Raw genomic sequence first — 17245 nt, forward strand, 5'->3', positions numbered from 1 at the left:
GTGTCCCTGCCTCAGGCCCACATGTGTCCCCAGGCTGGGCAGCTGCCAGTCTCATGCCATGAGGCCCTTTGCTCCAGCATGAAGGTATGACAGCAAGGCTGTATGTGACAGCATGGCTGAGGATGTGACAGTGTAGTTGTGTGTGACAGTGTAGCTGGGCTCCCCGTGCAGCCTGGGAATGGGGGTAGGGCAGTCATAGCCCCTTGGCTCATGTCATCACACACACTGTCACACACATAGTGTCACTGTCACACCTTCGATCACACAGCCACGCACATAGCCACACTATCTCATTCTCAGTCACACTGTCACACACAACCACACTGTCACACATGCTGTCACACATAGTTATGCTGTCACACCTTCAACCACACACAGAGCCACACTGTCACACCTTCAACCAGCGACACTGTCTGTCACACCCTCAGCCACGCTGTTACACACAGAAATACCATCACACCCTCAACAATTCTGGTCACACACGCCTTCAGCCACATGGTCTCATGTGTCCTCACAGTTAGCCTGACATGCTGACCCTCGCACTGCCTCAGCGTCACACTGACCTGCAGAGGCACACTGACACACTCAGTCCGGGTGCCCCTGCAGCTGTGGTCGCCACGTGGCCACACGAAGTCACTGCCCCCCTCGGTCACAAGGAGGGGAAGCAGATCTGATCACTTCATCCCCAGGCTGTGGCACACAGCTGTCCCTCAGTCAATGTTTGAACCAAACCAGTCGCTCCAACAACACAACGACATACCCTCACTGTCACGGTGTCACAGAGCAGGCAGCCAGCAGGTATGGGCCACTGCAGAACTGCTCAAAGACACTCTGAAGACATACACTCACGGCCACGCTATTGCAGGTGACAGGCACACATCTCACACTGCCACACAACACCCGGTCTCTGGACAGAGCTACAAAGAAACAGTGGATGACAGCCGCCACCACTGTTACAAGAACATCCTGTCACACAACAGTCGCTCTCCCCAGTACCTGTCACAACATTGAGACAGCCCCTTAGCTGTCCCAACAAGCAGCCAAGCATTCTGACATGGCCCCTACAATAGTCACTAGGATACCCCCCAGCTTCCCAAGTCGTGGAGACAGGGACAAGCTCAATCTGACAACCCCCCCCCCCCGCAGTCAGTGTGTGGAGAGCCAGGGGGCTAATGGACTCGCAGATGTAGGCAGTGGGTGCCAGTCCCCCCAACTCATGAATATTCATCAGCTGGGGCGCTCTTGAACCTGTGGGGAGTCGGAGGTCCCAGGCAGCTGGGCACCCCCTTCTGTGCCAGGAGGCCCTCAGGTGAGGGGGGGCTCAGCTAAGCCCCAGCAGTCCTCAGGGCCCACCCCCAGTTCTGCACATAAACACACACAAATCTGTGAACATGAACCCCCAGACACACAAACAACAGTCCTATTAAGTCAAAACCACACCCAACAACACAGCCAACCACCAAGCACTCACATACCCCCAACGTGCAAATACAGACACACACACGATCACTCACAACCACAAACACATAATCACACCCAAACCACAGACACAAAACACACACAAAACACACACACACACACACACACACACACACGACATGCAGAGGTACACAAACACTCACTCACACGACCACAAACACACGATACACCATCACACCCAAACTACATAGACACTATCACACACAGGCATGAAAACACACACACATACACAGGAGCATACAATCACCTCCAAACTACAAGCTACTTCTCATGAAACACCCTCCTAAGTGTGTAAACATGGACCCACACATCAATACATATAGTTCCAAGGACTCAAAGGCAAACTCACAGACACCCACAACCACCCCCAAAGAGGGACTTCATGGACCATCTCTGTGTCTCTCTCACTTCCTCTTGCTCTCCTCTCTCTCTCACACACACAGACACACACACGCACGCACGCACGCACCCACCACAGTCTCACTCTGCCCACTCCTGCCGGTTTACAGAACGGAAAACTGAGGCACTGAGTCCCTGAAGGCCCGGTGAAGGACGGTCCCTCTTGACTCCAGTCTGAGGCTGTGGCCGGGCGCCCCCTGCTGGCCCGGCCCCTTCAAGAGCGCGCGGGGCGGTGGCGCGCGGGGCGGGCACGCGCCTGACGTAACCATGGCATCCTCTTGGCACGCGCGGCCCGCGGGCGGGGAGGGCGGGGCGGGCGCGTTGCCATGGCGCCGACGGGCCGCGTGAATGGGGCATTGTTAGTCGCGGCGCCCGGGCCAGGCTGTCCAGGACCCACCCGGACCCACCCGGGCCGGCAGAGACAGGGAGACAGGGCGGAGAAGACAGAGATGGGGAGAGATGGAAAGACAGGGAGAGACAAGAGATAGGGAGAGACAGACAGAGCCGTAGATGGGAAAAGAAAGACACTTAGAAGACAAGGGGTAGAGACAGCTGCGGAGAGACAGAGAGATGGGAGAGACCTAGGAGATGGAGAGAAGTGCACAAACGAGGAAAGATGGACAGTGGAGGAGGGCCAAGAAGAGGCAGAGCAGAGATCGAGATGGAAGACGAAGGCTGGGTGGGAAACAGAGGCCCACTGTGCCCGGCGCTGCGCCTGGCAACGGGAGGAGGCAGAGAACCAGGACCCCAGACAAAGTCGGAGATGCTGAGAGGTGGGAGGAGACCCAGGAAGGAAATGAAGGGAATGCTCCAAGGGTCTCTGGTCCCACCCACCTCAGTCCCTTCTCCACTCCCCTTTACTTTTCTTTCCACTCCCCTTTCCACGACTGGACTCCCCCTGCTTGACACTCTCAGAAGGCAAACCTCTGTTCTACACATCTCCACACACCCTCCACAAGACACATCAACACGGAGATCCAGTCCTTGGGGACACTGCCCAGACGCTCCGAGACAACTTCACGGACACAGTGACACCTATGGATCCATCCACAGACACCCAGAGACACTCACAGTCATGGTTACAGTCAGGCACACCCACGACAGGGACTCCTACCCCACACCAGAGCCGCATAGATGCACCATCACACAAGGACCCTGCCAGACATGTGGTCCTGGTCACACACAGCCACACATCACCACACAAGCTCACTCTCACGTACCCACCCCAGACACAGAGTGCTCTCTCTCATCTGCACACGTCTCCCTACATTCAGTGACACCTTCTCGGACATACATGTGCCTGCCCCCTTGTCTGACCCACTGACTGGCTTCCTGTCCCCTGGTCCACATTGGGGGGGTCTGTGGGGCTGCAGGGTCCAGTCCTCCGTGTTTCATATACAGACATCTGTTCTTGATGGAAATTGGGAAGGGAAGGAAGTGAAGCCCCACCTCACTCTGCCTCAAAGAGCTGGGTCAAACCAGGCCAGGGTGTTCCCTTAACTTCTAGCTGTCTGGGTCAATTTGGCCCAAACCTGGACCAAGGGTGTCCCCTGGTGGCCATGTTTGGTCCCTGCACCCATCACGTGGGGAGATGGTGGGCTGCCCAACGGCCCAGCCTGAATAGAAGGGCAGAGAGGACAAGCCCAGGCTTAACACAGAGCCTGGAGATGGAAAGCCAGGGTCCAGAAGCAGAACGCAGACCCAGAATTCAGAGTTTGACACCCAGATCCCAGAATTCAGAATCAGAGCTCAGAATCCGGAATCCGAATCTAGATTCCCAGATACCAAGATCTAGAATCTAGATCCCAGAACTCAGGTCCCAGAATTTAAAATCCAGGTCCAAATGCCCAGGATCTAGAAACCAAACATCTACATTCGATCTCCCAAATCTAAAACCAAGGACCTAGAATCCAGATCCAAGAACCCAGAGCCCAAAACCCTCTCAGAGCCAGGCCCCTACGTTCCCCAAGCCTCCCACATTAGACCCTGGGCAGCAGGGTCCTAGCCACTGCCCTGTGTGTTTACACATACACACTTCAACAGGATCTTACAGACCCACTCCCCAAAGCATACAGCCTGTGACCATCACACGTACAGTGCCACACGCTGCAGATACACATGGGCAATCACACACACACACACACACACACACACTTACAGCCCGGCAACACAGCATCACCTAAAGAAACCTGGAACTGCCATGCGCTCGTCTCTCAGCACATGGACCCATGCTCATCTGTGCACCCATGCAGTCTCAGAGCTCCCCCACCCCTGCCCCCACCCATCCCACCAAGCTCAGGCACACAGCTACCATACCCAGAGATACACAAAAACCCAGGACACCCCAGGTTCTGTGTCCTGCATCCAGACACACTCACAGGATTGTGGAGGCTGGCACAGGCGTACACACATGCGCGCGCACACACACACACACACAAACTCCCCCAAGCGTGGAGAAGCCCCGTGCCTTGGCAGCTATGCAGCCCCTGGGAACAGGACCCCCGGGACAGGGCTTGCCGTGCACCCCCGTGCCCACCCCAGCCCTCCCCTGCCTGGCCGGCTGGCGGGCTTTAATACAGATGCCAAACTCATAATTGTAACTGAGGGTGACAGGGTCACCTTGAGCCCCAGATGCTCGCGCGGTGACAGATGGCGTTGGCAAACCTGATTAGCGGCCCCCCGTGCCAGTGCCTGTGGCACCTGCATCCCTTGCCCCTCCCCCACTCCCCCAGCACTCATTACCCACCCATTACTGGGCCTGGGGAGGCGGGGGTGGGGGCCGGCTGGCACTGCCCAGGAGGGGGCAGGGACTCCGGGGGCCCCCTGGCACCAAGGTTCCCAGCTGGCTCCCCGGCTGGCAGGAGGTGGGCACAGCTGAAGGGGGGGAAGCAGGCGCCTCGTGCCTGCCAGAGAAAGGGGTGCCCGTGGTGCCAGGGCTGAGCTGCCCACTCGGACTCTGCCCGGGCTTTGGCACAGAACCCTGGAGGGAGGTGGGAGAGTGCGCCCCCTGTGGGCCCCTCGTGACCCTCCCCCACCCAGGGCCCTTGGAGCGGGGGCCTTGGGAGCTGGCGGCTGGGCCTGTTCCCACCCCTCTGTGCAGGCCTGTGGGGTCAGAGGTCACAGGCTCCCACGCCCTGCTGGCCCATCTGTTTCCTCGGGTCCCCTCCTTCTGCTCCCCTCACCTGGGGCCTTCCTTCCTGAGACAGGAAGAGGGCCGAGAGGGGCCTGGCCGCCCCCCCACCCCGCCCCACGCTCCGGGGGGCATTTGGAGGCAACCCTGACAGCACCACATGTCCCTGCGTCTGTGCCAGACGGGCCCATCTGCTAGGGCCCTGGTTCCAGCCGCGCAAAGCCAGGCTGCCCTCCTGCACGGCAGACCCTGTGCCCAGCTAAGGAGGGAGCACCCCTGATACCCACACCCCAGCACAGGGCCACCCGCTCCCAGGGAACCCCAGTTGAAGGAACACACACACACACACAAACACATGCACACGCACAACTGGGCTTGGCCAACCGTTATGGTTCCTGTTTAATGCCACGTTGTGCATGGGGCTGTGTGGAGACTTAAAGGGGTGGGGCAGGAGGGGCAGCTGGGATCACACGGGTCCTGCTCCTGATTTGGGGAGCCCACGCATCTCCGTGGGCCTCCCTGCCGTGGTTTCTTGGGGTCCCAAGGACGGGGTCATCACTGTGTCTCCTGGTCTGTGTGGGAGCACCCGTCCTCCCTGTAGCTGGGAGTGTGTCTTTCATTCTACGAGACAGTGTCCATCCCGGTAGTTAAAATTGGTTGCCACACTGCCTAGATCCGCCACTTATGCTGTGTGACCTGAGCGAGTGACTCTGCCTCTTTCTTAGAGCCTCAGTTTCCTTCTCTGTGAAATGGGATGATACTAACCCCTATCTCATTGGGCTGCTCTGAGGATGACACAGGGTAGTGCACGTCACACGCTTAGCGCAGGGCCGGGCGAACCGAGGGCTGCGTACGTGTGTGCTATGACTGTGAGTGGCCCACCCCCACAGCTGGGGATGTGTCTGGTGTCCCCAGGAGCGGGGCAGGGACTCGGGAGCCCTGTATGGCTGTCCCTGTGGCCCTGGTCTCTAGACCCAGTGCTCAGGATCCAGGTCGGCATCTCTCTGGGCACATCTCCGCTCATCTCTCCAAGGTGTGCGCGTCTGTGTGTCTGTCCATCAAGTTCGGGTCACGCCTTCGGGCTGCACTGACACCCTTCAATGAGCACGGTAGATGTCTTCACCCGTCGCCGGGAGGCTGGGCTGCCCGCCCAACACCACAGGACCACAGGTGTCCAGCGCTTGCGAGTGGGTGCACAGCTGTTGCAGAGGACGAGTGCGGTGGGGTCCGAGCTGGGAAGGTAGAGGGAGGAGCAGTGGCCAAAGCAGAGGTGATTGCGGAGGTGAACAGCTGTGCAGCCGGGCTGGGAGAGCACCTGGGGCGGGGAGATGGGTCAAGGGCAGTGGAGTCTGGACCCCGAATGGGGAGAATCAGCTCCCATCCACTTCCACACCCCCCCCCCCAGAGGCCCAGGTTTCGATCCTGACCGCCATCTGCTGGCTGTGTGACCTGGAGCAAGCTACTCAACCTCTCTGGTCCTGTTTCCTCACCTGTGAAATCCTGGAAGTTCAGCCAGGAAAAAGAGAAATCAATCTAGCCCTTTCGACAGAGAGGATTACTATAGGGAAAGGCTGCTTCTCCCAAGCAGGAGACGATGATGAGGTAGCCTGGGGATTGGCATCAGGAGTCTGCCGAGACCTCCAGGGATGAGGGATGACAGGACAGAGTGGTGTTACAGGAGCCTGGCCGGGGGGTGGGGTGGGGTGGGGCTAAAAGGAAAGCCCTCGGCCCCCTGCTGAGTGCACAGTTAGCGTTCAGTAAAGGTTCCTCCTATGATCCCCTCCAACTAAGTGGTTCTACCAACTCGCCCCCAGATCACGGCCCTTCTCTGTGTAAACCCTGCCCTCCTGCCACCCTGCCACCTCCATCCTCGTCAGCCCCCCTCCCCTCCCCGTGCGCCAGCCATCCCAGCCTCTTCGCTGCTCCTCCAATATGCCAAACGCAAGCCCACTTCTGGCCCGTTGCCCCTGCTGAGCCCTGCACCTGATCTCCTCCCTGCACCCTCCCCTGAGCAGATCCCAACTCATTCCTTCCTCGGAAGCACCCCCAAGGGAAATCTCACCCCCTCGTGATCTCTCTCCCAGCGTGCCAATCTCTTTCTTCGTGGGCTCCTAGTAATTTATAGTTCTGTCTCTTTTTTTTTTTCTAAAGATTTATTTATTTCTTTATTAGACAGAGACAGCCAGCGAGAGAGGGAACACAAGCAGGGGGAGTGGGAGAGGAAGAAGCAGGCTCATAGCGGAGGAGCCTGATGTGGGGCTCGATCCTAGAACGCCGGGATCATGCCCTGAGCCGAAGGCAGACGCTTAACGACTGCGCTACCCAGGCGCCCCTATAGTTCTGTCTCTTTTGATGTTCCTCTCCCAGAATAGAAGCTACCTGGAGACAGGCCGTTCCCTGCTTTGTTGAAGGCCTAGGCTCCGCAGGCACATCATAACAAAAGCTAACACTCGCTGAGCCCTAACACCAGGCCGCCCGGGCTGCTCACCTTCGATGAACTCACTCCTCCCACAATGCTCCAAGCGGGGACAGTTTGATCCCCATTTACAGAGGAGGAGATGGAGGCTGGAGTGGTCCCTCGCCTAAAGCCACACAGCTGCTGTCATCCTGGGGCAGCTGCAGCTCTGGGAGAGGGTACACAGCTGGATCCCAGGCCAGGGGTTCCCTCTGCTGGGTGCAGTGTGCATGGCGGTGCGGAGCGCCTGGGGCAGGACTCAGGGCAAGGTAGCTGGTCCAAGGCCACACAGTCACACCCACGACTCCTGGATTCAGCGAAAATTTGCTGAATGAATAAAAAACCAGGGGGTCTTGGGAACGGATACCTTGCAGGGCATGGCTCCAAACACCATGCGTAAATTCACGTCTATTGTTAAGTCTGTTTTTGCAAAGCTAGGCAGTGAGGCTCAGAGAAAGGAAGCCGCTTCCCCCGGGTCAGAGAGAAATCATCAGTTAAGGCATAACTTGAAGCCAGGTACACCAGACACCAAAGCCGGGGCTCTAAACACATGCTCTGAGCTCCCACAGCTCTTATGGAGCACTGACTGAATGCCCATACCCGTACCTGTCTCGTTCAACTGCCCAGCAGCCCTTAGGAGACAGAGACTATTATTCATTCCTTTATTCATTCAACAAACATTGAGTGCCCATCGTGGGCCGTGGGCCTGGCTCTGCTCACAGGCCTGGAGATGGGGATACAGAAGTGATCAAGGTAGAGCAGGCATCCTAGTGAGGGAGACATGATCAACGCAATTACAAAATCACTTTATATGTTACGCGATGATGTGTTCTACAGCGAGAAATAAAGCAGGAAATGGGCAACAGGGTGGAAAGCGCTGCATTTTTAAAAGATGTTTGAGTAAAAACCTCAAGGAGGTGAGAGAAGGAGCCACAGAATGCTTGGGGAGTTTGGGGGGTGAATGGTAGAGGCGAAAGGGAACAGCCAGTGCCAAGGCCCGAAGGGAGATGTGACATTGGCGTGTCCAGCTAAAAAGCCAGGTGGCCGGTGTGGCAGGAGTGAAGTGCGTAAGGGGAGAGTGGGAGCAGGCGAGGTCAGGGAGGTGACAGGCAGAGGGTGCAGGGCCTTCTGGGCCTCGGGAAGGAAGTGGCTTTTGCTCTGAGTAAAGTGGGAGCCATGGAGGGTTCTGAGTGGAGGAGGGAGGGAATGTGACTCAGGTATTCAGTGGAAGAACAGACTTGGGTGGGAGACCAGGATGGAGGTAAACTGCATGGTTGGGTAGGAGAGGCTTATGCCTCATTTTATAAGACAGGAAACTGAGGAGAGGAGACATTTAGATGGAGGATTCGAGGCTTGACCCCAGATCTGGGCAGCGCCACAATCCATGCTCTCCGCCCATGCTGGAACTCCGCCCTCCCCTTCCCCCACCCACCCTCACCTGGGTGTACGGCACAGCCTTGCACGTCTCCTGGGCCACTTCCTGCGGGTCCAGTGGCAGAGACACGGTGGGGGCCACCTCCTGCCCGTGATGCAGGCTCCCTCTCCCCAGCGGCCCAGTTTTCTGCAGGCCCAAGAAGGCCTTCCAGCTGCTGAGGGCAGAAGATTGTACCTGGGAGCCGAGGGTTCCTTGGCCCAGAGCCTGGGTCTGATTGGTGGCAGCCCAGAGCTGAGATGAGGGACCCAGGGGTCCAGGCCTCCTGGAGCCTGTGTGCAGCTGGGCCCCACTGAGCAGGCTCAGGAGAGCGGTCAGCTGGCTGGGGAACATCCGTCCGTCTGTCAGTCAGTCTGGGACTGGGCTCAGGGTTCTGGGCAGTCAACCCTGCTGTCTGGTGAGTGGAGTCTCGGCCCTTCGGACCTGCTTTTAATGGCTTGCCCCCAAGCTGGGCAGCTCGGGAAATGCCTCTGCAAACCCACAGTGGGGAGGAAAATAAACTGAGGCCTGCTGAGTTCCCACCCCTCCCCCCAGCCTGGCAGGGATCTGGGGGCTGAGTCTGTGGGTGGGTGGGCTCTGGGGACCGGGGAAAGGCGTGACTTGAAACAGGGCTCAGGGACACAATGCCTGGAGGCTCTGAGGGGCTTCTTCCCAGGTGCGGGGCACTGTCCATCCGGTTGGCAAAACCAGACACTGCAGCCAGACTTCTCGGGTTTCAGCCTCCACATTGCAACTTTCTGGCTGTGCAACCTCTGTCAACCCCCTTAACTACTCTGGGCCACAGCTCCCTCTTCTGTTATGGAGATCTATTTAATGTGTTTTTAACACTCCTTACCTGGTGGGGTTGCTCTGAGAACCCCAAAACAGCTTAGAATACAACCACGAATAGACCATGATTAACACCATTATAGCTGTTTTTCCTTTGGCACCTGTTGGAGGCCAGGCATCATTCTGAGCCCCCAGATACAGGGGGGGGCAAGACAGAAATGGGTCCTCACTGTGGATTTAACACGCAGCGCAGAAAACAGGCAAGACAAGATTATTTCAGAGCCTTCAGGGTTAAGAAGTTATTTAAATAGGATGTGTCTTACAGGTGTCAGGGCGGGGGCTTCTGCCCCCACAGTGGTCAGAGAAGGCCTCCCTGAGGAGGTGACATTTTTCAGAGCCTGGAGGTGACATTTTTCAGAGCCTTGAGGTGGTGTTGGAGGTGGTGGGAACAGCCTGGTGGGGGGTGGAGGCAGGAGTGCTGGAAACACATGAAGAGGGTGGGAGCCGCGTTCCAGGATTTGGAGCCCCGGGGATGCCTGGGGGAGTCCGAGCCGGACCCTGGCACCTCCGTGGTCCGCATTTCGCACCCAGGCGAGGAGCTGCCGGCCGTGGGGCCGTGGGAAGCGGCGGGGTCCGCCCTTCCCGCGCCCCGCGAAGCTGAGGAGGGCGATGGGGCGCGCTCGCCCTCTGGCGGCGGCTCTCGGGACTGCGCGGCGGCAGTGCCCAGGACACCTACCTTCTGGATGGCCCCAGCTGGAGGTGGGAGGGTGCTTCCCACTTACCCCGCTACATCTGGGCTCCTGAGAGTCCCCCAACCCGCCCTCCCGCTGTCCTCTAGACCCATCTGATGGCAGCTCCTGCCAGGTGCTAAGACCCCAAACTTTGGAGCACTGCTGACCCCTCTCTTTCTCTGACTGCCCCCCTCCCCGGTCTGATCTGACAGTAAGTCCCGCCTGCTTCAGAATCTACCTAGAATCCATCCACTTCTCACTCCTCTCTCGGTCCCCCACCCGGACACAGCCATTATGTCCCACTCGAACCAATACGGTCCCTCCACCCCGGTGCTCCAGCTCCCACTACCTCTCCCCAAAGTCTGGTCCCTCCAACAGCCGGAAGGCGCCCGTGAGCCCTTGTGTCCAGGCACTTTTCTTCTCTGCTCAGAACCTTCCAGGGCTACCACCTCACCCGGAGTAACAGCCCAAGTCCTCCCTGCAGCCCATAGACGTCGCCCTGTCTGCTCCTATCACCACCATCCCCCCCTCAGCTTTCCCACCCTCTCCCCCTCTCTCTCCCTCCAGCCACATGGGGCCTCCTCACTGTTCTCCAGACTCACCAGGCATAATCCCATAATACTACACCATGGTACAGGGCTAAGGAAGCTCCTTTTTACCTGGAAAGATAACCAAGAAAAATTAAGTTTTTAAAAAAAGAACTAGACGTCTATTATGTGCTGACCTTTTGGGGGAGGAGGATAAGAATTTACAGCGACGCTTTACTTGCGTTTGTATTTCCACGTTGAAAAGAGCAGCAAGATTTTCCTTTTGGGCAGGGGCTTCACTTTAGAGTTTAAATGTTGTTTTAGGCTGTCTGGGTGGCTCAGTTGGTTAGGCTTCCAACTCTTGATCTCAGCTCAGGTCTTGACCTCAGGGTCTTGAGTTCAAGCCCCACAGTGGGCTACATGCTGGGTGTGGAGCCTACTTAAAAAAAATGCTTTGGGCCACCTGGGTGGCTCAGTGGGTTAAGCGTCTGCATTTGGCTCAGGTCATGATCCCCGGGGTCCTGGAATCAACTCCCACGTAGGGCTTCTTGCTCAGCAGGGAGCCTGCTTCTCCCTCTGCCTGTTGCTCCCCCTGCTTGTGCGCTCTCTCTCTCTCTCTGACAAACACGTAAAATCTTTTTAAAAAATTGTTTTAAATATACAAAAGGAAACTTAAGGGAAAAAAGTACAAATGAAAGCAATCTATACCATTGGTCTGCCCCTTGCTTTTTAAGTGAATTATTTCAGGCATTCAAATAAGTTTAGATAAAAATATAAAGCAAACACCCCTGTGCTCATTACCCCAATTAAAAAATCAAAATAGGAGATATGAGAGAAACTGGCTCTATCCTTGTTCCTAATTCCTGAATTGGCCAATTTTAATTCCCATGCCGGTATTTATAGCTTTACTGCATGTGTGTCCATTCAGATACATAAAATTGTTTTGTTGGGGCACCTGGGTGGCACAGCGGTTAAGCGTCTGCCTTCGGCTCAGGGCGTGATCCCGGCGTTCTGGGATCGAGCCCCACATCGGGCTCCTCCACTATGAGCCTGCTTCTTCCTCTCTCACTTCCCCTGCTTGTGTTCCCTCTCTCGCTGGCTGTCTCTATCTCTGTCAAATAAATAAATAAAATCTTTTAAAAAAAAATAAAATAAAATAAAATTGTTTTGTTGTTTTAAATTTAATATACATGGTATCATAATCTATATATCCTTTTAACTTTCATCTGTCCTCCACTTCATATTCCTTCATTTCCACTCTGAAGGGTATTCTGCTGCACGTGTAGACCCCAAATTTATTTTTCCATTACCCAGTTTTTCACCATCATGATCAGTCCTGCAACGAACCATCTGGGACCTGACTCGTTTGCACTTCCTCTTTCTGGGAGTTTGCTCCGTATCAGTGGTTCACGTTCCCAGCTGCCCATGAGAGTCATTTCTAATTGGGTAATGCCTTCCCAGACCCTGAACCAGATCAATTACAGTGGGATCTCTGGGGATGGGATCCAGGCATTGGTGTTTTTATTTTTTTTATTTTTTTTAAAGATTTATTTATTTATTAGACAGAGACAGCCAGCGAGAGAGGGAACACAAGCAGGGGGGGGTGGGAGAGGAAGAAGCAGGCTCCTAGTGGAGGAGCCTGATGTGGGGCTCGATCCCAGGACGCCGGGATCACGCCCTGAGCCGAAGGCAGACGCTTAACGACTGCGCTACCCAGGCGCCCCAGGCATTGGTATTCTTAAAAACCACGCTGGGGGTGCTGTGAACGCCTAGGGTGTCAGTATGGTCATATACAGCAGTGGGTCTCATACTTCAGCAATGTGTCCCTGTCACCTGGAGAGCTCACTGTAGAGTATGGGCTGAAGCCTGAGAACCTGCATTTCTAACAAGTTCCCAGGGGGTGATGGTTTTGCTGGTCTGGGGACCAAACTCTGAAAACCATGATCTATAGAGCACCTTCATTCTTTTTCTCTTTTTACCTTCTTCTTCTCCTTCTTCTCCTTCTTCTTCTCCTTTTCCTTCTTTTGAGAGAGAGGGAGAGCACAAGCAGAGGGGAAAGAAGCAGAGGGAAAAGCAAGATCCCCACTGAGCAGGAAGCCCAATGCGGGGCTCGATCGTAGAACCCTGGGATCATGACCCGAGCTGAAGGCAGGCGCTTAACCCACTGAGCCACCCAGGCGCCCCACGAGCACCTTCCTTCTTTTTAACATCTGCCTAGTGCTCCATCCTGTGGCTAATTAGTAGTTTCCTTCACCGGCCCTCCATATTTGGACATCTATGTTATTTTCCATCTTGCTACTACAAAAAAAAAAAAAAATCCCTACAATGGAATATCGTTCAGCTGTAAAAAGGAATGAAGTTCATAGTAATTTGCTTGGGCTGCCGTAACAGAGGACCGGGGACGAGGAGGCTTCATAAACAGAAATTTATCTTCTCACAGTTCTGGAGCCTAGGAATCTGAGATCAAGGGGTCACCCTTGTTAGTTTGTTTTCTGAGGCCTCTCTCCTTGGCTTGTGAAAGGCCATCTCCTCCCTGTGTCTTCACAGGGTCCTCCTTCCATGAGTCTGTGTCCAGATTTCCTCTTTTTAGAAGGACACCGGCAGACTGGGTTGGGGCCCACCATACTGAACTCATTTTCGTTACTTTTTTTGAGACCCCATTTCTAAATACGGTCACATTCTGAGGTACTGGGAGTTAGCACTTCAACAGATGAATTGTGGGGCGGGGGGACACAACTCAGTCCAGCAAGGACTGATACATGTTACAGTACGGATGAACCTTGAAAGCACACTAAGAAAAAGAATCCAGGGGCGCCTGGGTGGCTCAGTCGTTAAGTGTCTGCCTTCGGCTCACAGTGTGATCCCAGAGTCCTGGGATCGAGCCCCGCGTCGGGCTCCATGCTCCTCCGCTGGGAGCCTGCTTCTTCCTCTCCCACTCCCCCTGCTTGTGTTCCCTCTCTCGCTGTGTCTCTCCCTGTGTCAAATAAATAAATAAAATATTTTTAAGAAAAGAAAAAGAATCCAGATACAAAGGGTCACAAATGACTCCGTTTATATGAAATGTCCAGAATTAGAGAAAATCCATAGACACAGAAAGTAGATTACTGGTTGCCTGGAACTGGAGTGGGGGGTAAGGGACAATGATTGTTAATGGGGATGGAACGTCCCTTCAGGGTGATGGAAATGCTCCAGAACTAGACAGAGGTGCTAGTTGCACACACTGTGAATGTGCTAAATGCCACTGCATTGTTCGCTTTATTTTTTATAGTTTTTATTTACTTATTAATTTGAGAGAGAGAAAGAGCGCATGCGTTAAGGGGAGGTGCAGAGGGGGAGGGAGAGGGAGAGAGAATCCTGAGCAAACTCCCTGCTGAACGTAGAGCCGGGCGCTGGACTCGATCTAATGACCCCAAGATCGTGAAACCAAGAATCAGATGCTTAACGGACTGTGCCACCAGGCGCCCCTGGATTGTTCATCTTATTTATTTATTTATTTGAGAGAGAGAAAGAGAGCATGAGCGGGAGGGGCAGAGAGAGAGGGAGAGAGATTCTCAAGCAGACTCCACCCTGAGTACAGAGCTGACACGGGGCTCGATCTCATGACCCTGAGATCAGGACCTCAGCAGAAACCAAGAGTCCCACGCACAACCAATTGAGCCACTCAGGCACCCCTGGATTGCTCACTTTAAAATGATTAATTTTAGGAGTCGTGGGATGGAGCCCTGTGTCGGCTCCAAGCTCAGCAAGAAGTCTGCTAAGGTTTCTCTCTCCCTGTCCCCCAGCCCTTCCCTGTGCTCTGTCTCTCTCTCTCTCTCTCAAGCAAATAAATCTTTAAAATGATTAATTTTATGCTATGTAAATTTTAATTTAAATAAAATTTCAATTTAAGACCTGCCCTCAGAAACTTCTTCCCCTCCGTGCCCCCCACCCCAACTCCCACCCCACCCCACCCCAGTGCCATTTGGCCCCGCTGTGTGCAGAGCCCTGGCCAGTGGCTGAAACTCAGCTGAGGTGACTTGGACATCAACGTGCCTACTGTTAGCTTCTAAACTGGTGTTTCTCAGAGTGGATCCCAAATTTCCTGGTCCGGTAGGAAACTGCTGCTTACAAGTCCCACACCTGGCTGCCCATCAGCCCCATTGTGGGAAATTACTTCTTTCATCTCCACTATAATTATTTTTGTGTCTCACCCGCAAGACTGTGAGCTGTTTGAGGTCAAAGTCCAGCTCTACTTCATTACCTATCTCTTCAAAGTTTCAAGAAAGTAGAAGAGGTGACTGCAGAGTTAAACATGAATGACAAGAAAGAGCCCACCCTATAAAGATCCTGGAAGACAATTCTAGGCATAGTAACAGCAAAGGTAATGCAAAGGCCCTGAGGCCAGTGCAGGTCAGGGACCGCGTGGCCCTTTCTACCTCCTAATGCGTTTTTTGCTTCTACATATTGCTTTACTCAGTGTCTGATCTTCTCAGCAGCCAGAGGAGAACCATAAATCATATCCATCTCTTCTCTGCTCAAAGACCTTCCACAGCTCCCCATTGCCCTTGGAATAAAACCGAACTCCTCACCATGGCCTATAATGCCTGCATGGCTGACCCCTGTTTATTGCTCTGCAATGTACCTCCTTCCTCAGTCCCCTCATTCACTTAGACCTCAACCACACCGGCCAGGTGTCCCTCAGCAAATCCTGGGGGAAAACTTGTTGGGTACCCCAGGGAAACCTCCCCGTGGGCACAGGGGGACACGGATGGGGAGGCTCACTGCCACATTATCTTTGCAATCAAGAAAAAATGGAACCAAATGTCTGCCAAAACAGCCTGCTGGAATAGTTTATTCATACCATGAACAATATTGAGCAGAGATTTTTTGCAACTTTTTAACTTTTATTTTTTACAACTAAGTGCAGTGAGAAATACACTTTATATTGTGAACCAGGGGTGGCAGAATGTACTTTCCAAAGAGACCTCAAGAGTATGCCCATCCCACATACAATTCTTTGTATGTGACCTTGCAAACCCTTTGATTGCGGGCGCCTGGGTGGCTCAGTTGGCTAAGTGTCTGCCTTTGGCTCGGGTCATGATCTCAGGGTCCTGGGATTTTGCCCTGCATCGGGCTCCCTGCTCAGCGGGGAACCAGCTTCTCCCTCTCTCCCTCTGCTGCTCCCTCTGCTGTGCTCTCTCACTCTCTCTATCAAATAACTAAATAAAATCTAAAAAAAAAAAAAAAAGCTTTTAAAAAAAAAGAAAGAAAATCCTTTGATTGCATGACAATCTTTGACCCCTCCCCTTGAACCTAGACAACCTTTATGACTGGCTCCACCAATAGCATAGAGCAGAAATGATGTCATGTGACTTCTGAGATTCAGTCATAAAATTGCCATGCACTCCAGCCTTGTGCACTTGGAAGCCAGCTACCCTGTTGTGAGAAAGCTCGAATTGGCTCCCATGGAGAAACCACTTTGTAGAAGATATTCAGCCAATAGCCAGCTGAGACTTCAGCCAGCATCAATGACAAGACATGAATGAAGGGAGATGCCTTCTGATGATTGTAGTAGCCAGGCATCAATTCATTCAAGTTCACATTCTTCCCAGCTGAGGCCGCAGAAAGCATGGAGCGGAGACAAACCATCCCCACTGTGCCCTGCCCAAATTCCTTTTTTTTTTTTTTTTTTTTGCAAAATTGTGTTTAAATTCTAGTTAGTGAACATCCAGTGCAATATGGTTCCGGAGTAGAATTCAGTGGTTCTTCACTTACATACAACACCCAGTGCTCATCATAACAAGTGCCCTCCTTAATCCCCATCACCCATCTAGCCCATCCCCCACCACCTCCCTACACCGACCCTCAATTTGTTCTCTATACTTATGAATTTCTTATGGTTTTTTTCCCTCTCTCCCCCCCATATGTTCATCTGTTTTGTTTCTTCAATTCCACATATGAGTGAAGTCATATGATATTTGTCTTTCTCTGACTGACTTATTTCGCTTAGCATAATAACCTCTAGCTCCAACCACGTCACTGCAAATGGCAAGATTTTGTTCTTTTTGACGGCTGAGTAATATTCCATTGCATATATAGAGACACCATATCTTCTTTATCGATCATTAGTAGGTGGACCTTCGGGCTCTTTCCATAGTTTGGTTATTTTTGATAACCAAATTCTTTTTTTTTTTTAAGATTTTATTTATTTATTCGACAGAGAGAGACAGCCAGCGAGAGAGGGAACACAAGCAGGGGAAGTGGGAGAGGAAGAAGTAGGCTCATAGCGGAGGAGCCTGATGTGGGGCTCGATCCCAGAACGCCGGGATCACGCCCTGAGCCGAA

At 53.8% G+C, this 17245-nt stretch overlaps 1 protein-coding gene across 1 annotated transcript; it reads right to left on the bottom strand.

Moving 5' to 3' along the window:
* Positions 1 to 6077: 6077 nt before the first annotated feature.
* Positions 6078 to 9228, bottom strand: DAND5 (DAN domain BMP antagonist family member 5). The gene is made up of 2 exons (XM_045774561.1): positions 8902 to 9228; positions 6078 to 6323 (listed from the first exon to the last, which is right to left on the bottom strand). Exons 1-2 carry the CDS (start codon positions 9226 to 9228, stop codon positions 6078 to 6080), a joined length of 573 nt encoding a protein of 190 aa, XP_045630517.1.
* Between the last annotated feature and the right edge of the window lie 8017 nt (positions 9229 to 17245).

Source organism: Ursus americanus, chromosome 14 (assembly GCF_024610735.1).
Source record: "Ursus americanus isolate L20-20 chromosome 14, mUrsAme1.1.p, whole genome shotgun sequence".
Classification (NCBI taxonomy): domain Eukaryota; kingdom Metazoa; phylum Chordata; class Mammalia; order Carnivora; family Ursidae; genus Ursus; species Ursus americanus.